At 40.3% G+C, this 21,035-nt stretch overlaps 2 protein-coding genes across 3 annotated transcripts; one reads left to right on the top strand and one right to left on the bottom strand.

Moving 5' to 3' along the window:
* Positions 1–2,342: 2,342 nt before the first annotated feature.
* On the bottom strand, positions 2,343–8,256 carry mtrf1l (mitochondrial translational release factor 1-like). Of its 2 annotated transcripts, none has more exons than XM_030107244.1 (9): positions 8,204–8,256; positions 7,607–8,123; positions 6,950–7,029; positions 6,743–6,847; positions 6,360–6,438; positions 4,858–5,021; positions 4,550–4,667; positions 3,774–3,910; positions 2,343–2,811 (listed from the first exon to the last, which is right to left on the bottom strand). In XM_030107244.1, exons 2-9 carry the CDS (start codon positions 8,034–8,036, stop codon positions 2,599–2,601), a joined length of 1,326 nt encoding a protein of 441 aa, XP_029963104.1. In that variant the 5' UTR covers positions 8,037–8,123; positions 8,204–8,256; the 3' UTR covers positions 2,343–2,598. The 2 variants fall into 2 exon arrangements, with proteins under 2 accessions (XP_029963104.1, XP_029963103.1); XM_030107243.1 differs by having other exon boundaries at positions 7,607–8,120; positions 8,204–8,255.
* Positions 8,257–10,693: 2,437 nt separating this feature from the next.
* Positions 10,694–14,050, top strand: fbxo5 (F-box protein 5). The gene is made up of 6 exons (XM_030106992.1): positions 10,694–10,808; positions 11,819–12,377; positions 12,517–12,687; positions 12,875–12,965; positions 13,134–13,307; positions 13,460–14,050. The coding sequence occupies exons 2-6, from the start codon at positions 11,854–11,856 to the stop codon at positions 13,718–13,720; spliced, it is 1,221 nt and encodes a 406-aa protein (XP_029962852.1). The 5' UTR covers positions 10,694–10,808; positions 11,819–11,853; the 3' UTR covers positions 13,721–14,050.
* The last annotated feature ends 6,985 nt before the right edge of the window (positions 14,051–21,035 follow it).

Raw genomic sequence — 21,035 nt, 5'->3', positions numbered from 1 at the left:
CATACTGACAGCCTGAAAGAACATGCTTATTACAATTATCATGACATTGCTGATTATTATTATTATCATCCATCCATCCATCCATCCTTTTTCCACTGCTTATCCGGGACCGGGTCGCAGGGGCAGCAGTCTAAGCAGAGATGCTCAGACCTCCCTGTCCCCAGACACTTCCTCCAGCTCTTCCGGGAGGATCCAAAGGTGTTCCCAAGCCAGCCGAGAGAGTAGTCTCTCCGGCATGTCCTAGGTCTTCCCCGGGTCTCCTCCCGGTGGGACATGCCCGGAACAGGAGGCATCATAAAGAGGTGCCCGAGCCACCTCAGCCTCCTCTCGATGTGGAGGAGTAGCAGCTCCACTCCGAGCTCCTGGTGACTGAACTCCTCACCCTATCCCTAAGGGAGCGCCCAGCCAGCCTACGGAGGAAACTCATTTCAGCTGCTTGTATACGGGATCTTGTCCTTTCGGTCATGACCAAAGCTCATGACCATAGGTGAGGCTGGGGACATAGATTGACCGGTAAATCGAGAGCTTCGACTTTCGGCTCAGCTCCTTCTTCACCACAACAGACCAATGCAACGACCGCATCACTGCAGCTGCTGCACCGATCCGCCTGTCAATCTCACGCTCCATCTGTCCCCCACTCATGAACAAGACCCCAAGATACTTAAACTCCTCCACTGGAGCCAGAGTCTCTCCACTGTCCTGGAGAGGGCAGGCCACCTTCTTCCTGTCGAGGACCATGGCCTCGGATTTGGAGGTGCTGATCCTCATCGCTGTCGCTTCACACTCGGCTGCAAACCGCCCCAGTGCATGCTGCGGGTCTGGGTTCGATGAAGCCAACAGGACAACAACATTCATTTTAGCTTCTGAAAATTTACTGCATTTCACTCAAGTATATGTGTTTGAACCTTTTGATGAAAGATACCAGAGTGGATTATGCATCATCCCATGTGCCCAAAGCAACATATTGTGCAGTCCGATTTCCATTGCTAGTTATTGAACAGTCCAAATTTGTAACATTTCCAGGCTTCAAATAAAAAAATCTAATCCCCATGATTCACCTGCACTGCACAGACATGGAAACAACATCAATGTCCCAATGACAGCAAAATTAAATGGAAAAAACTGCCCTCATTAGACATGATAATCAGAACTGTCTGAGTTTTAAATGTTCTCGCCTATTTCCTTTTCTTTGAGCCAGTTGATAACTCTCATCCCAATTCTGCAATGACTGGAAAAAACTCGTCTTTTGACTGCCCTACAAAACAACCCAAGAACTCTTGAACCACGTCTCGATTGCACTTTCTGCCACTGACCACTAGAGGTCCTGCTCGAGCGCTGTGTGCAACTGAAGCCTCGAGTCACGAACCATGTTCTGATTGAAGTGTCGAAGCTTCAACAAAGCCCAGATCAACTGTGACTAAAAATAAAAACAGATGACTTGGTGATTAACGGAAGAGCTGCTGCTCTGAGCAGGATGCGACAGACTGCTGGGGGGGAGAGTGGACAGAGAGCATCATGGGTAATGTAGTCCACAGCCCAGGAGAACACTGTCAACGATTGATATAGCACAGCAGCAAAGGCACAGCAGCTCACATAGAGAGAACATGCAAACTCCCCCTGGGAAAGCCCAGCCAGTATTTGAACCCTTCAGGATGAATGACACCTCAGCCAAAAAACAAAAACTTCATGAGGCATTTGTTCATAAGTATTTTGCTTCCTGCTTTTCAGACAATTCATTTTTTAAGACATACCTTTGACATGTTTCAACTATGTTCGTACATTTTCATCTGAAATCATTTTTCTAATCCAGACACAAAGCACTGCAAGAGGGGGAAAACAATAACAAGCAAAATAAGCATGAACTAACCCTAAGCAATTCAGAGACAAAGATGAACACAAAATTACCACAGAAGTGTAGAACAGTCACAAACATGAAACGGCCTTCGTGGATAAAACAGTAACCAAAAGTCTAAATGACTTTAGACACACAGAACAACCACAGGAAATTCGAATATGTTTTTGCACCAGAAAGAGATGAAAAAAATACTTCAAATCTAAATAATCCAGAAACACAATAATGTGCAAATGGGCACAACAAAGGGACACAGCCACAAAGGAAATACATCTAAAAACCACAGAGAAGCAACAGAACCAGAGAGAGATAACAGACCGACGAAGACATGCAAAACATGCCTGGAATGTTAAAGAGGTCAAATAACATAGCCACTAGTTTTGTTTACATTCTCTTTGGTCAGTGTTTGAGTTTTCCTTTTGGAACACACAAAAGGGGAACTACACAACTGCCCAGTGCACATGTAAAAAAAAAACCCACACGCAAAGAAAACTGTTAATCCATCAGAATGAGTTTAATAGTCTTAGTTTGAATCTCTCAATATCACCCATCAAGTGTGTTCTTCAGGTGTACAAGAAAAAAAACTCAATTTATGTATAAAATAATGAAAATAAACCAGTGAAAATGTCATTTTAAAATAGCATTCATGGACTGGCATGATAGAAGACATGCACAGACATTTACTGAGATTTCTTTTCTTCCCCACTGTCCCACAGTTATGATCGATCATGAGCTTTCCACACTGTTCATGATCCGTCCCGGCTGCTGTCTTGCAGCAGCTCCATCAGCGTCTCCTGGTTTGAAAACTCCTGCAGCGACGAGTTCATCTCCTCCAGCAGCTCCTCCCCGAGGAGGAAGCTTTTCACATCGTGCACAGTCATCCCGATCCGGTGGTCCGTTATACGGTCCTGTGGAAAATTGTAAGTCCGGATCTTCTCTGATCTGCCCCTGGTTCCGATCTGGAGGAGGAGAGGAAGCCGTCACTGATTCTGATCCACAACGGACAGACAAATCACACTGATTGAAGTGACCCAGTGAACACAGCCAGTCAGAAGTTGTCTGTTATTTCTACAATATTAATGCACTCAACAAAAGGATTCAAGTGTGATGGTGATAAATTTGGCCCGTTTTAAAAAAAGATGACAAAAAAAAAAAATCTGATCTTATGTTAAACTGGAATGTTTTCAAATACTTATATTAAAATTGTGAAGAATTAAAAAAAAAAGACTTGAAGTCAAATCAAAAATGTAAGCACGAAAGCATAAAAATTAAGAGGAAAAACTGTTTTTTCCACTGCATATGTCGAGGTGTAGCTGTATTTAAAAGAAAAAAAACAATGTAGGTATTAAATCAGCCTACAGACGAACACTTGTTACACTTATTTTTTTATAAAAATGTATTCGATAATCATCTTATTTCACCTTTATTATTTGTTTATAAAAACATATGTTTTCATGATTAGTTTTACTCCACTTATCTTCAAAAGTAATTTCAGAAAGACACATCTAATAAAAATATCTAAAAACACCAAAACACTTCCTAAAAATAAAAAATGCCCACAACCTGCCGTTTCTCACAATACATGAGTTCTGCAGAAGTTAGTATGCATGATATCATAAGCTCAACAGGATGACGCTGATGCTGTCCCACTAGAAATAAAAGCAGATTTGTTAAGCCAGTGATGAAGTCCAACAGTAAAGAATATTACCTTTGTTCTTAATCCCCATTGGTAAAAGATAATTTATATGTTTCAGAGCACTGTTTGAACCCACCAGGCACATTTGGCTATGCTGTGAGTGAAGGATCACATGGTGAATACAAAGTGGCCATTAACCCTCTACTGCCACCTGATCTACTAAAGTGACAGATACTGTTCACATAACGCTGTGGCCTGAAATGTGCCTGCCACGCTCCGCCTCACCTGTACTTTGCGCTGGTTGTAGCGTCTGCTGGTCTCCTCCTCCAGCTTCATGCTGTATAGCTTCGCTCTCAGTGCCTTCATGGCTTTTTCCCGGTTCTTCAGCTGAGATCGTTCCTGCTGGCACTCTGCAACTACGCCTGACAAACACACACACACACACACACAAAAGACACATTCATAAAAACGTTTCCTCTGTTGAACGTTTCCTTGATTTCTCCTAGCTTTGTGATATATGGAAGTTTTAATAAATGTTATTTAACTCTTATGCAATCTGGAAAAAGAAAGCTTATGCTTTTCCAGATATGATGGGATTGAAAGTGCTGAATCTCACACACATGATTTCATTCTTGTTTTTGGTTAAGTTCGACAACCCTGTTTCTCTCACACATGTTCAATCTGCTGCTCCATTACGAACCATCCGGAACTCTCATGTCATCAGGAAGTGGTCTGCTCATCATCCCCAGAGTTAAAAATAACCCCAGAAAGGAAACATTCAGTTCTGATGAGCCACATATGTGACACAAACTCAGAAAACCCTTCATTTTTCTCCAGTAAGAATTATTGCCGGTTTCCCTAGTAGCTTCAATCAATTTAAATCTATGATAACCATTTTATTTAAAGACATTTTAATCTTAGATTATAAATATCACTAGTTTTACTATGTATTGAGATGTAGAAGTTTTATTTTATTGGGTTTTTTTTTTCCCAAAAAATTAAAAAGCACAGATTTTTGCTTCTTTGAGCATTAAACAATGAGTTTCCAGGAACTACCATACCTGTTGGAAGATGGACTATTCTGACTGCGCTGTCCGTGGTGTTGACATGTTGCCCTCCGGCTCCACTCGCTCTCTTGGTTTCTATCCTCAGGTCTTTTGTGTGTATTGTAAAAGAGATCTGACCAAAGACACAAACATTTTGTAATTTAAGAGAAAAAAAACAGCTGAATGAGAAAGGAAAAAAAACACCATCCTTGAAAAACAGCTGAAAATTGAGAAATATTATTCTAATTTTGCACTTCAGCATGAAAACAAATCATTAAGATGATGCTTCACAGTGACTTCAAAACATATTGTGGATTTTCCACCTCAGTGGGTTGAGGCAGCACGGCCACAGTCATGGTGCTGGTGTGCATGCGTCCCTGTTTTTCGGTTTTGGGAACCCTCTGAACTCGATGAACTCCTCCTTCAAACTTCATCCTCTTGTAGCTCTCCGGGCCGCTGATGCTGGCAGAGGCGTGACGCAGACCTCCTGGTTACAAACGGTCACACAACAACAACATTCAGAGTCACACACTATTGATTTTTAATGTGGGTATGCATACCAAATATTACTCCAACTTAAAATATTTGTTTTGTTTTAGTTGTTTGAGTTCATATTGAGTTCATATTCTAATAGCATTGCTTTTAAAGGTTAATTAAACTTCAAGTAAAATACAACCAGCTTCATTTTTATTTGCTATTACCAGTTCACTAAATTGCAGTAAACAAAGACTTAAATAAAGAATAAAATATATCAATTTTAATCGTGCTTCAGCAAAAATAGGCCTTTAGTGTGACACTAATCAAAGCTTTCTTTTCTTATTACTTTTAAAACACATGTTTGAGATGATAAATAAGTGCCCTGTTCTGTATTCATTTGAGGGTGAAACTGTAGCAATGCACAGACTCTCCCTCGTGTTTGATGTCCGCTGCTGCAATACCGGCTGTAAAGTTATTAAAGATATTCATCGGAACAGCTTAAATACGATGACACCAATAATTAATATTCTCAAAAGCAAACACACCCATGACTACTCCAGACTTCAACTGTGCTGCTTGTTATTGACACAGAATATATCATCAAATAGGCAGGTTTAAAATTATTTTCATTCCCATGATCTCAGATTTATCTCAAGTTTCACGAAAATAATGACAATGTATCAAGCAACGACCACGCAAAACATCCAGCTTGTGCTTTGTCTAATTTTTGATGAATGAAGTCTTCAAAATGGGCCTTAGCCAGCAGAAAGTCACATTCACAAATGTCAAAATGACATGTTTGGTACAAGACGTCGTAGCTTGTTTAAAATTGTAAAATGTATACAATTTCTCAAAATATTTGAAAAAAAAAAATCTCATGAGATATTTCACACTTTAGGACAAATGCTTAGGAGTTTTTACACCAGCTATAGTTTTTTAGGCGCATTTAAAAATGTTCTATTTTGAGACTTAAAAAAATATCACTACATGCCATTTTTAGAAGAAAAGGACAGTGGTCAAACTGACCAAAATTACCTGTACATTTCATGATCTACAAAAAATAAAAATAAAATAAAGGTTCTTCACAAGAGTTCTATAAAAGTGAAAAAAAAAAAAAAAAAAAAAACGAAAAACAAATCTACACAATATTTGGTGAGTAGTTGCATGACAGTAAGAGTCTATTTACCAGTATTACGTGTTTTCCAGGATCAGCACCATTACCATTCTTATCAAATACTCAGTGGAGACCAGAGCTAAAAGAGTGATAATGATTGAAGTGTGTGGATAATTGTTTGTGTCAAGTGAACCTTTTGTTCTGCCCGTTATCGAACTGTGTGTATCAACTGACCGATCTCGCTGGTCATGTGCTCCAATGTGTCGAAAGACCACCCGTGGTGCTGAGCGAAGCCCTGGTACATGTCGAACACCTTCAGAGAGAGACAGAGCAGACAGAAGTAGAAGATATTGTGCTAAATGTCTTTAATTTGTTTTTTTTAAGAAAACTGTTCTGACATTTTGGCATCTCTTCTGCACTGTATTTGTCCTTACATATATAAATTTAAAAAGTAAGTACAAAAATGAGAACATAACTAACTTAATGTTTTTTTCCCCCTTGTGCAAAAACCACACCCCTACAAACTAAAGTTTCAAGTTTATTTGTCTTTCTTCTTCTATGAAGAAGATTCCTTTAACACAACAGCGTAAGTGAGAACTACGATGGTGCTTTCAGACCTCAGCAGTGAACAGCATCGCCTCCTGACCCCCGACACCAGCCGTCACCTCCAGAACGAGGTCACTCAGATCAGCCTCCTCCTCTGGGATCAACAGATGCAAGATCTAATTCGTAGACAAAAAACACCGTGAGTTCTGGTGAAACTCTTTTGTTTTGGTACAGTACAGTGCCTTGTTTTCTCACAACAGGGAAGGCTGCTGTTCTACCTTTTGTCTGAGATCTTCAATGTCTTGTGAACAGCTTTCCCTCTCAATTCCTGCCAGTTCTCGCAGGGCTGGGTCTTCATCTAAGGAGATAAAAACAAAAAGGGGCAATAAACCACAGATGTGCCCGATGCCGGTAATGTGAGGCCAGGCCCATTAGATCAGTGGTGTCAAACAAATCTCAGCTCGGAGGCACACAGACATTATACTTTCATTTTGAGAGGGCTGGACAGGTAAAGCAGTGCCATAATAAATTGTAAAACTCTCTGTTTTGTGCAAAGTACACATCAAGAAAATGTCTATATTTGCACACATTATTACAATCTCAACACAAGCTTCTGGAGCAAAATACAGTGAAATGCCAAAAAAATTCTATAGCTGTTGCATTATGCATGTTTTTATAAACTCAGTGTGCTGTTTTGAGGCTAGTTTGCAAGCAATGAGATAGCTAGCTTTCATGGCAGCAGCATCTATCTCTTAGCTCAGTGTTGTTTCCCCTCCTCTTAAAGAAATTCACTAAAACAATTTATGCTTTCTTTGAAATTTTTCAAATTTGCTTGGTGGACCAGGTTGGAGCTTCGTGTGGAACTGTTTTAACCCACAGGCTTTATGTTTGACACCCCTGCTTTGAATCCAGGCATCTCCAGCTTCCCCCCTCACCTTTCAGGAGTGTCTCGGTCTCAACCATCTCTTTCTGCTTGGTGTCCAGTTCTCTGATGCTCTGGATGAGCGGAGCCAGCAGAGAGACTTTGGTCCTTTTGGACCTCAGCTCGTCCTCACTGCACTGCTCCTCCGACACACCGCCACTGACCGCTTGTACACATTCACTGTACTCCATTTCCAGCTTTTTCAGATACTCCTGAAGGGACTTTTTGGCAAAAATCTCCTCCACCGACAGCAGCTTGACCGTCAAAGGTGCACTTGTGTGAAGAGCTCTTTGAGCTTTGGTATGTTCACAAAACCCAGTGGTCCTGCTGATGACTTTGTGTTGTTGTGGGAAATTATAGATCCACTGACTTAAGAGGAAGCTCTGTCCTCTTGGAAGAAAGTTTACAACTCTTCTGTAAGCCATTATATGAGCAGATGCCATGCAGATTAAATTCCGCTAAATCCCATTCAAAATCTTCAGAATTAGAATTTGTGTTCCATCTCATTGAAAATACAAGGCCTCCAGCTGCTGATGACAGAAATTTGTTAGTCAGTGGAGGTAAATCAAAATTAGAAGCACATTAAATTACAAGATCAAACTGGTGTTACCTCAAAAACTCAGGTCTTTACTGGAAATGCCCATCCACAACCACGTACAGCCCTTGAAGAACAAATGTCACATTGAAATGATAAATAATACAATAACAAAGGTACATTATTATCCGGTGTTTTCAAAATGAAACCTGATCCTCGTTTGAATGATTAAACGGAGATTGAAGGACTTAAACAAAACGACGAAAGTCTACAAAACCTGATTGATCATCTAAAAATCAATCCTAGAGCAGCTGAATCCATGCGTACGCTTAAATCTGCTACCTGTGACATTAGTGTGGATTAGAAAAACAAAATCGAGTGAATGCTATTTTAAAAATAAGTGTTAGTTCGTGTGTTAAATAAAGATTTTGGTCCTCTCCCACCTTTCCACAGGGCGCAGACATCTTGAATTTCTTTCTTCATATTCACGGTTTTTTTATTTTGCTTTTGCGCCACCTGCTGGCGTGGAGGACCAAACAGCAGCCCACAGGTTGCTTTGGGTGCATTTTTGCGAGGGCCAGAAAAATATAATTCTCACAACCAGAAGGCCAAAGTGTGACCGAGCGTAAAAAAAAAAGAAGCAAAAAGCGGGTGATGGGTGAAGTCACAGTAAACCTTGCAGAGGCAGCAACACACCTATGCACAATCTCACAGTCAGTAGTTAATCCTTTTGTATGTTATTGGATAGTGGGAAAAGTTAAGCGGTCCATATAAAGCCAGCAAATCTGCATGAAAATCAGACATATTCTTATTTTGAATCAACAATGCAATACAGACTGTTTAATCACTCATAAAACTCTTTCTTCCTTAATATTCTTTGTATCAGTTGGCACTTTTCATGTCTGATGCTTAAACCATTTTCAGTGTTTCAGTGCAAGCCATATTTTCATAATTCTTAATGATCATTTCTTTTTGTTGTGACACTTTTTGAATGTGGTAGATATATCAAACTGGTGCTCTCCATCCTTATTTCATGCTTGATTTTCCCCCATGCTTTAGGATGTACTTAAGGATGTAAGTTATTGAACTGCTTGCATTTATATCAATAGCAACATTAAACTTTGTGCGGCTTTTAGGTATAATGTCACCATTGTGTTCTCCAGCAGAGACAAGCAGTAAGAATTAATTTATTTTGTAGTTAAATGATTATCCCTTGATAAATACTCAGGCTTATAAATTCATGATGTTTCAATATTTCAAGTGAAGTGCAAACTGTATCTGAAAATTTCACTGCAAACGTCTATAAAATCACAGATTTGTTCGATTATTGCAGTTGTCAGTATAATACAACTTCATTACAGTCATGCATGTGAAACCTAAAGCCTTTTGTGATTAATCATAGGTCTTCCACGGCTTTGCATTTGAGGTGATACTCCTGTTCTTCAAACCCAAGATAAGAAAGTCTTGTTTGTCATCTGTTTAGATATGGTAATTAACCCTTGACTGAGAACAGGTTTAATGCATGTGCCACTCAGTCTCATGTTGCAATCAGACCTGACTAACACCTTAATAATCAACACACTTCACTAGTCTTTTTCATCCATTCAGAAGTTTTTTAATCCCCATTTGTCTGTGCTAATCAACAGCTGTGACACCCAACTATACATCCCCCAATTCTCTACAGTCTGGTTTCAGGCAGATAGCCACACATTCCAGAAATGGGTGTGAACTCAACGGTCAGGTGAATGACCATCTGTTTGGAGCAGTTTTTTTTTTTTTTTTTTTTTTTTTTTTTTAACAGAGTTTGGCTCCTAATAAAGAGGGAATTAAAGAAAAGGTCTTCTTTGAGTACTTTTTTTCATATAATTGGCAGCAGTTTCTAAGCTTGTATATTTTTCCATAACAAGCACAAGATATGCAGAGTGTAACAACATCTACTTAAAAAATAAAATGAAACATATTTTCCTATTAGGGCAACAAACTAGGGGTGAAAAAACTTTGCGTAATCTAAAGTGACTGTGTTTTTTCTTTCTGTATTTATTTGCAAATGAGTCCTATACATTACTGGAACACTGCAATTATGTAGTTTTTCACTTGAAAGTAGGTAACATCTTAATCTACAATGTGAGAGTTACATGAACTCATATTTACTCACAATGGGAAACAAGTTGCCTAGCTTCAGCCTAAACTCCATTAGAAATATTGATATTTCAATTTTCAATTCCGTCTGTTTGAACGTTCATACAACCCACACCCATAAAACTCGTGTGTATATTGTAATCTATAGCTTACCCTTTGAGTCGGCTGGGCTCTTTTAGCTCCAAAGACATAATTTTACAAGATAGAGCCTCATTTGTTTGAACTTCAGCTGAACAACATAAAGCACTTTTTCATTTCCGGTCGAGGACAAACCTCTTGGCATTACGTTGCCTGCATGGTGACGTCAGAGGAATCAAACTTCGCGCTTATTGGTTTATTATTTAAAGGGCTGGACGTGTGCTTCGCTCTGATTGGCTAGCGCCTTTCGCGCACCGTTTTCAAATAGTGGATGGAACTGGCGGACTTCCATTCCTGAGGAGCATTTAACTTGAGCACAGCCGGGTGACAATCTGGGGTGTTTTTTCATCATCTGCCGAATAGGTGGGAAGAAGACTCGATTTTTGGAGAGCAGAAAAAGAAGGTAAGACGTTTTTAACCGATATTACTTTGTCTTGCGGCTAAATATTAAACCGCCTTGTGGGTAGCATTAGCCACTAGCAGGAGTAGCTACTACCTGCTGCACAAGTGTCCCAAATATTTTTCCTTGCTATGTTTGAATCTTGACTTTTGTTTAGTGAAACATGCTTTTCCAAAGATTTGACTTGAACAAAGTTCTAAGTTGCAAACCCGCGTAAAGCTGCATATTCAGTTACACGCGCGTAAATGCAACATCGCTAACTATATCTCCCTCCAGTTAACTGATATCGATCATAATCTAATGGATTTGCAGTGAAATCCTCACTGAAAGGAGATAAACCTCAACAAACGCTACTTTAAATCGGGTGCTGATGTTAAATTTGTGTGTTTAAGGCGCAAAAGCTTTGCGTCATCTTCAGTGTTTCCGCCAAATCTGTGTCGCGCCAAAATCGACTATTTTTTAATCTGACGGAAGAGTGTAAAATCCAGTTTAAGCGCTTATTCTAGCTCTTGATCGCTAATTCCTAACGATATATTCTCTCACAAGTTAGTGGTGACTTTGGTGTCGGTTGTTTAGACACAAGATAAAGTTGTGTAAGAAGCTTCTGTTTAGTGTGCTTTGCAACGAGGTCATCCTAAGGAAGATGACTGGACATCAGTAGACGGGTGCAAAAACACAACAATCTGGAAATTAAATTAGTCTTTCACAAGACAACAAAATGTATACAAGAGATTACATAGAGAAGTTTGCTGAAGTATGGAGAAAAACGGAGTAAAATTCACCGCGAAGCCAGAGTTACTACAGAGAAACATGCTGGAGACGTTTTTTTCTTATATGGTGAACAGAGCACGTGTGCTACAGTAACACCACTGTAAACCTAATGCATTTAATTTAAAAAAGAAAAAAAAAACGTTCCATTCACCTGGCAAAATCTTGATTGCGTAATTTTGTGGAAAATCCCTAAAATGTAGGTTTGTATTTAACCCCATGTCCTGTTTGTCTCTCCTATCCAGGTATCAGCTTGCTTTCCATCTGTAAAAGAGTAATCATGAAGTGTCGTGGATTTGAGTCGACAACAGCCGACAGAGTGGATAAAGAGTCCAAGATGCATCTGCTCAAAGAATCACCGGTGAAAGATCACGTCTTCGTCAAACCTCAGTGTCACCATGCTGACATGCCTGAGTTGTCCTCACCCAAGAGCATCAACAGTCCTTTCCACGACAAGGAAAACAGGACTTACAGTGAGCTGAATGACACGACGCTGGACTCTGTCCTGGACGACAGCGGCTATCTTTCTCTACAAAACAGTCGGGTGTCTGTCAGTGCGACGGAGGAGAGCAGCCACCTTCTGGGATCAGCCTCCAACTCTCCGTCACACAGGGGGGTCAGTCCCATCTGCCCGGTGTCTGTGGCGACATCCTTCACGCCTGTGCATTGTTCCAAGAGGAGGTCACCGGTGTTCTCGCTTTCGTCAACGCCATCAAATCAATATGATGACCCAAACCTGCCCATAAGGAAGTTTCAACAGACTGTGTGTCAAGAACTGGCAAAGGGCTTTCAGAAGAATAAGAAGTGAGTGCATGTTGTAGTTGTTTACTGCTTTGTAGCATGAAAAAAATATTCCTGAACTTCTTTGTCATACACAAATTTAAATGGAAAGTTTAATGAGTTTTGCTGCTGGCAGATGGTGTAACTGTCGTTTGTTTTTCAGGTACGATTGGAGCATCGTATCGAAGGTGGCAGAGGATCATCTTCTGGATCGTGTGATCGGGCGTCAGATGGGTCTGGAGTATGTCGACATGTTTGAATCGCTGTTGTCCAGGAACATGAGAACCATTCTAACCAACATCCTGGCTCTGCTGGGAGACATGGATCTCATTAGGTAACATACTGCACTCACTGACTCTTTGTCATCATCAGAAATCATTCGTCATTATGTGTGATCATAAACTACTCTGCTCACAAGAGTGTGTGCATGAAAACAAGAACAATTTATAAGTGTGCCGTATTGCTGTGTTTTCTTTGGTAGTTTTGTTAATAACCTCAAACTCATGTTCTTCATCTCATAGCTGCAAAAAAGTCAGCCGGACGTGGAGGACGATCATCTGTGAGGATGCAGCAGCCGAGAGCAGATGCAAGCTGGCTGAACAGTCTCTCAGGGTGAGGAAATGCGCTAAAGTGTTTTGAGACGGCTTTGCTTCGGTGCCTCTGAATATTAACTCGCATAAAAGTGATGTGGGCCACTCTGGTTTTGCATCTCTAAGCCTAAATCAGTCAATGGATTAAAGTCTTGAAGTGTTCTAATCTGAAATTCAAACTGTTTTTCAGGAGTCAAGAAGCTCTCTAAAAAAGAGAAATTTGACAGGGGATGTGTCAAGGGTGGTGCTGTCCTGCATGCAGAGCCTGTCCTCCGTCGCTAATTCATCATCCTCCTCATCAAGCTGCAGGACCAGCAGAGGGTCTCTTCCCACTCAGAGTTCACGCTTTGATAAATATTTGGAAGTGAGTAAAGCTTTTGCTGATTTTTGTTTCCTTACTGTTTTTTTTTATGGGGGTGTTCTATCATGTTTCAATCAGATGTAGTTATGTATGTGTCTCCTGGAAGTTTGACATTATGAACAACCATGCACGTTTCTCTCCCTCCCTCTCTCCAGGCTGCCAGGAATCTGAAGACGCACGAGTCCCTGCGTCCTTGCAGACGCTGCGGCTCGCCCGCCGTCCACTCGGCTGAGGTCCAGAGGGCCACCTGCACTCGCCCCAGCTGCCTTTTCGACTTCTGCAGCTGCTGTCAGGAGGCGTTCCACGGCTCGACTCCCTGCAGGACGGTGATGCCCCGATCTCCCCTGTCTGCCCCCAGGGTGACCCAAAATACCCCGGGGAACGCACGCAGCAAGAGGAGCATCCGGCGCTTGTGATGAAGATCCACTTTTTCTTTTTTTTTTTTTTTTTGTTTGTTGTCCTTTAGGACATCTGAAAGACTTGAAGAGAACTCTGTATGACCAAACCAGTCTCTCATGGGGATATTAGACTTTAAAGATCTCTGCACCTTGGACTTACTGTTACTGCTGGGTTTGTGCTGCGACTCCTTGTAATGACCTTTCCAGACCTGTTAATGCCAAAAAATCTTACCAAAATCGAACCTTGGGGCTGAGGGGGTCGAAGCACAACTTAAGCTATAAGTATATTGTACATTGTAAAGTTTTTATCATGTTTCACAATAAAATGAAATACTTTTATAGTTATATTTTTACATAAATAAATCTTTATCCTCTTGAGATTCATTGTATATATGTTTTGTAAATACACTTTTAAATCTTACCTTATTTTGGAATTTTTTTGTTTGAGTGTGGTTACATTTCTGAGTAGATCAAGAAAATGAAATCTCACTTTGTCGAACCTTTCATGCAAGTCGATGCAATGAAATTGGCTTCAGACATTTGGAATTTCTAAGTAGTCTAAGGGATTAAATGGATAAAACGTCCATTAGATTCAAAGGCACTTCATATTTCCACCAAATGGTTACACACTTATTTCACTAGAGGGCAGCATTGTCTTTATCTCCAGAGCTCCCAGTATCAGGGTTACGTAATTTCTCCAAATACCGATTATTCTGTAATAATCAACCATTTTGACCAGTGATGTATGTCTGTGTGGTTGCTCCCTTTTGCAGGTATTCTCTCAGCAAGTTACTGCTGTGTTCACTATAGATTTGACTATTTTATACTGGATTCACTTCAGCATGTTTAATGTAAGAGCATTAAACATGAGATCTCGATGCCTTTTAAATCCAGTTGCACAAACGGGTAAATCCAGAGAACACGTTCCGTAACAGAACAGTGAATCACTGTTTTTTTGATGGAATAACCTTTCTAAACAGTTGGATTGGGACTGTGCAAACTCGTAGCTCTACATATAAGGGCTAACTCAGTCACACTTTCTGAAGACAGTAATGTCCACATTTTGTAAAATTGGGACACTGTTGCCTTAACAGTGCAATTTACAGCCTTGTTATCTCTTAACAGCCAAGCATATTATGTAATTCAGCTTCAAAGGGTCATGGTCAATCAGATGTAACTTTTTTTGAAGCCCATGTGACTCCAACAAACACAATGATGGTGGTGATAGAGTATCGATAATTATAATTATTTAATATATAATATGATTATGATAATAATGAGCCACACAGAAATCCAATCCATTAGCATATGAAGCCGTGTGTGACACACCCACAACATTTCAACACTTCCTGTCCTCCCAGTCTGAGCCTGCAGCCATGTGAAAAGTGTGAAGTGATGAAGCCAACAATCCAGACTGACCTGATTCAAAATATTCTGTGCGGAGTTTGCATTTTCTCCCTGTGTTGGTAACTGTTTGGTATTTTTAACATCTGGATCTTTTTTTGTGTGTGTGTGATTTGAAATTAACTGAAATGTAGAGAGAATCAGCTGTTCCTGGTGGAAGAGAAAGAGGCGCAGCAGCTGGATGTGGGCCATGTAAGAAAATGTCAGGATGATGGATCTAAATGGACGATTTGTAGAACGTCACAGCTGCTGATGGAGCTGTGGCTGCTGATTAATCTGGGCTGTGGCCTTTCCCCCATCTGTGACTCACGATCATTTATCTGGCAGATTAATTGATCGGCTACAGGACTGAGACAAATACCCGGCACAATCAAACCCGCTGCTAATTGTAAAAGTCATTAGAGCTGCTTGCCACATTGCTGTAGGTGTGTGGTTTGGTGCCGAATCCACTCGATGAGACACTTGGATTGTAAAACCATATCTGCATTTTTTGTAAATGTTTTTACAGCACTATTTTTTAATGCTTTCTCTAATCCTCCCCTTTCTTTTGCATAAATAGCTCCCTGCACTCCAGAAACAAAGGCAGATATCTGAATCATGCAAGGTTTTCTAGGTTCCTGAGCTTGAACGGTGGTGACTTGTGCAGGTCAAGTGGCTGCATGTCACCAAAGTGGAACTGTAAAAGGTCTGAAATGAATCTGTCACTTGAACGCCGGTGGCAGAATAGGAGAGCCGTAGGAAGTGAATGAGGTTTATAATGTATGGATGCTCATCTCTCGTCCTCTTTGTCTCTATTCACATTGCATTTTTTTTTAATTCTTTGAGATGAAACCAGCTGATTTTTTTTTTTTTCCCTGGGTGTCTGGTCCAGGTAAACCAAAACAGAACTGTAATAGATGTGCAGCAGGGCTGTCTGCAGCAGAGCTCACGTAGAGTAATTGCTCCCATTGCCAGACGGCAGAGAATTCAAAGGCTCTGGATGAGCAACGTGCCGAGTTTTCCACAAAAGTTACAGTTTCAGTAAACTTTCACACATGATTGCCATGGATGAACAAACTGAAAGGGAAATGATGCAATACTCCCAGCTGTGCAACTCGGTTTTATATTATAAGGTGATTAAAAAAAACAAAAGTCCATGTGACAACAGTTGCGAACTTAACTAAAATTTGTATAATATGTGTGTACAGCATCAGCAGCATTAGTCAAGTTTTCACGTCTGAAAACAAGACACATGTAAATATATGTGCTTACACACGTGCATGAACGCACACACACATGAACACGGCGCCTGGTGTTAGAACGCTGCAGCCTTTTTCACGCTGTCTATTTTTACTCTGGTCCATTAAGTTGGGCTGTGATGATAGTTAATGCGCGGAGCCTCTCCACAACGCAGACAGCGATCAGAAATGACCTGAAGAGTGGAGAAACAAACACACCTGCAAAAGGAAACACGTGAAAACCACTCTTTGCAATTAATTCAAAGATGACTTAATTGTAACTTTAGCTCAAAAAGACGTACGTTAATGCCACCAAAATCCAATATTTTAGTCCTCACAATCTAGGGTTCCTCCTTTCAAGTGATTTCTTTCCATACATAAAGGAAGAAGGTAAAGAGTGCATGTACAAAAGCAACACCAAAATTTCCCAGTTTGGGATTAATAAATTAATACTCCGCTTACCTGACAACCAAAGGTTTCCATCATATATGCTTTGACATGCGAGTTACCCCTTGACACGATGGATAAATCAAGGTACATTCTGATCCTACACCTTGCACAAGTAAAAGAAAAGAAAATATTCTCTCAAAATGAAATGTAATTGGCATGAGACACAGTGAACTGGGGTAACGCAGAGCGAGAGTCGGGATAACAGGCGTGGATGAAACACAAGGTCAAAGCAAGACGAGGAGAATACCTGAGGCAACAAGGTGCAGCTGAGGGTGAGGAGGGGCGAGAGAGGGGAGTCAGGCGGGCGGCTGGACTAAGAGGGGAGTTCTCGGAGAAGCACAGCAAACAAATAACACGAGACATGAGAGTGCAAAAGCAAACAAACAAAAAAACATTACATGGCACAACAGCAGCAGAAACACAAACCATGAAACTGGAACTCCAAACAAGAAGAAGAGACTCAGACAGCGAAAGAGGGCAGAGGCAGCATTGAAGTGCATATCAAATATATACATTATGAGACAGCAGAAAGCCAAATTCCTCATCGCTGCAATTTTTCCAGACTCAGCCGTTTGATGGCTGAAGTTAATAAGATGATAAATCTTCATTTGAAGCAATAAAATATGACAACTTGAGGACATAAAGATAAATTAGTGTTTCTTTGTGCTGTGCTATGACTCTACTAATGCTCACTGGTAAATAGCAGGGTAATGTGTCCGCGGTTAACAGTACAGCTGTTTAACATCAGCGTGTAACGCCACCTGATGGAAATCAATACAAGCATTAACTGAATCAGCAGAGTCCGTCGAGTGCATCCTCCACAGCGAGTGACACCTTCTAATTATAAGCCGGCCGGATGTGGGTTCAGCCCTGCAGACCATTGCTTATGACATTTATGAGTCAAACCTCTGCTGCCGTTTTGACACTTGTAAACAAAGTGAGTCACTGCTGAGATTCAGCGGCTGCATTTTTTACTTGATGTATTAATTCAGTCACTCGGAGGGAAAGTCATTTTTTCTGCCACACGTTCTGCAAAAAAACCAAACAGCAATGCTAGAATGTGTTAGCTTCTCTTTAATAAGTCCCTAGCCAGGCAGTGTAACTGTCAACAATTATATCACACAACAACAAAATCACTGATCCAGGAATCCATTTAACATCACTCAGACATTAGGGACACATGGCAGAGTGTATTTTGTCTCCCAGCTCCAGCAGGGTGATGATGAATGAGTGAAGTCTAACCTGCTTCCAGAAGGTTTTGCGGTCTGACCTCGAAAAGTTTGACTTCTAGAAGTCAGACTGTATCAGGAAACTTGTTTTCCAGAAAGAAGTCTGATCTTTTATGCCTCTCACTCGTTGTTCATCATGTCCTTGCTTGGGGGGGGGGGGGTTTAGCTTTACGTCAGTCTGAGAATTTTGTATGAATATAGACAATTACCTAACAGTGTGGAAAAAAAACATCTGGGGCTTAAAGTTTTACAAGAGAGACTCTGTGACCTTTTAATTAATTTTGCACTTATCTCGCTGTCTGTTAGTAATAAACTTTACCTCTTTCAGTAACTATCACAGAGCGCAGTGTCCAGGTGTATAACAGGGAAGTATCCTGATCTACAGCATGACACAGTGTCTGAAAGCAAAGCACTTCACAGGATAAGACATAGAAGACTTATGGTCCATTAAGTACTTTCTCCTCCTTTCATTCAAACTGCCAGAATCAGCCGGCTGAAAATTTCAGGCTTAATATTGTATTGGTCCTGAAAGCAACATTGTGTTTGTGTCAGTCAGGTGTGATTTAGGTAAACACATCAGCGCAGTGACAGCTTTACCGTGCCTGCGTCACTGAGTCCAAATCCCATTGAGGAAACACATTTCTGTGTTTTTACTTTACAAACATTTATCTCCATTCACACAGACTCTACAGAAACAAAGAAACAGGCATTAATTCAAACTCTCATTCAATCCTGGGGACAGTTTAGAGTCACTTGATAATGTGCATGTAATAAGACTTGTATGCACAGGCAGAACGTGCAAAGTCCTAAAAAAAAAGGCCTGCGAGAAATCAAACCAAATGCTCAATATGAGTGCAAACCTCTAAACCGCCTCTCACCTTAAGAGTCACAACGTGTTTGATTGTGTCTGTTTTCAGACTTCCCCTCCTCGTGTGTTATTTCTGGTAAACGCACGACACTCATAAGGCGCTTTCACACTGTTTGAGCAGAGTCTAAAGTGATTCACTCTGTTTTTCACATTCACCCATTCACACACCAGTGGAGTCGTCTGCCGTGCAAGGCTCTCAATCAATCCACTGGAAGCAGTTTGGGGTTCAGTGTCTTGGTCAAGGACACTTTGACATGTGGACAGGGTGAGATGGGAAATCTGTGGTTATGGTACAGTATATATCTGATTTTGGATTCATCTGTGTTCTGTGTGTTTTCTAGTGTCTCATCATTATCGCCTGTGTTCTGGAGAATGTTGATTTTGGTCATTTGGATTTTGGATCTTAGTACTCCCAATAAAATGAGCTCTTTCCCCACTAACAGCGGCGTCTGGCGTTCAGAGTCCTCCTCTGAGCCAAATGTAACAAAGACACTGATTTGAGAGAAAATCTGTAATTTTCAAGAAGTTATCACTTTATATTGCAATATTAACAAGTGGTTGGTAACGATTGAACATCTTCGCCACTATCACTGGACAGACTATCTGTCTTTTACATCTGCTTCATCCGGATAAGACTTTCATAGGTCTGGAGTCTAACTCAACTAATACAGCATGAAGAAGAGCTGAACAGATGCAAACGCTCACTCGGACATTCACTGCACTGCAGCACTTCAATTAATTCAAACTTAATTTTGTATTTTTCAATGCTGTTACCATTAAATTTTCAAATGTAGCTATTTGTGCACCACATGTTATATAATGTCATATAAGAGAAGCGACTCATGATGATAATGTTCTCATCAAACAGTCTAAACATTGTTCTCATTTTTTTCAACGTTAAGAATCAGAAAAGTCAGAGTTTACTTGAGATAACTCTAAATACACATCAATATATTTTCATTTGACCAAAAAATGGATTATCAGCTCACTTTAATTTGAACTTTTTGGGGTTTTTTTTGCCATCATTCAACCAAAGTTCAGTTACAGTTTCTTTTTTAATGTGCTTCAAAGAGAACATGAACAATTTCAGTATCAACTCTATGGTACGGTACTGTGGCTATGTGGTGCTGTCCAAGGTGCTGAAAAGAGTTTTCTTTATGCAAGAATTGCAGAATGAAGATGGTAGCTCCCGGATTTTCATTAATTTCTACAGGAATGGTTGAACATACAGCAGTTTATGTCTGTTTGTTGTCTGAGAGGGATTGAGTTGCCTTCATTGTTCTTATCTCAGTTTATTTCAGGACATCTTGATCCTGCTTCTCGGGGGACTGCAGACAGACACTCACTTTACATGGAGTGCTCTCATGTCGGTGGCACAGATCTTCATGCCAATCAGCGGACATCCACAGGAAACGTGTAAAGGCCACACGCTGCCTTATTTCCATATCAGGTGACCAGGAAGACGATCAGTTAACCCTCACCCTGATTCATGCTAAGTTTAGCTGAATACAAATCAGTTAGTTGGGAAAAGCTTACTTAACAAATGGATGCTGAAAAAAGGGTTCATTATCCTAAAAAGGGAGAAAAAAATAGCTGAGGTAAACTACAATAATCCACAAAACAGCAAACTTGTAAAGATGAGATGCTTAATGTAAGATGCTCTTCCATTTGAGGCTCATTTGAGTCATTACATATGCAGAAGTGCAGAGACATGTAAGAAAAATCATTTGCTACATGTTATGTACAGAAAATGAGTGATTACATGTGCTCCAAAAGGAATTCTGTAGTCAGAAGGCAATGGCTCGAATGATGCAGTCAAATATACCGATACAGGCGCGAAAAGAGCCAAGAGTCCTATCAGTCACTGCACAGATTTACATATTATATGGATAAGTATGAATTTTGACTAAATGTACAGAATGCTGAAGAATGTACACTTGTTTGTATGTTTTCTTTTAAATAGCCACATTTCTTGAAGAAAAAAACACAACAGCCTTTGACAACTAATAATAAGAAGAAACCATCAATACTGTCTGAAACATGGCGAATTCCCTTACATTGCTGCTGTTTAATTGATTGTTTTAATGTATTAATCAATAATCATTCCATCTCAGGATATTCTTGATTTTGTTGACAACTCCAGCCTTCATATTATTGAAAAAGCA

Source organism: Salarias fasciatus, chromosome 13 (genome assembly GCF_902148845.1).
Source record: "Salarias fasciatus chromosome 13, fSalaFa1.1, whole genome shotgun sequence".
Taxonomy (NCBI): domain Eukaryota; kingdom Metazoa; phylum Chordata; class Actinopteri; order Blenniiformes; family Blenniidae; genus Salarias; species Salarias fasciatus.
The sequence above is the reverse complement of the archived record's forward strand: the minus strand, read 5'-3'. Positions and strand labels throughout refer to the sequence as shown.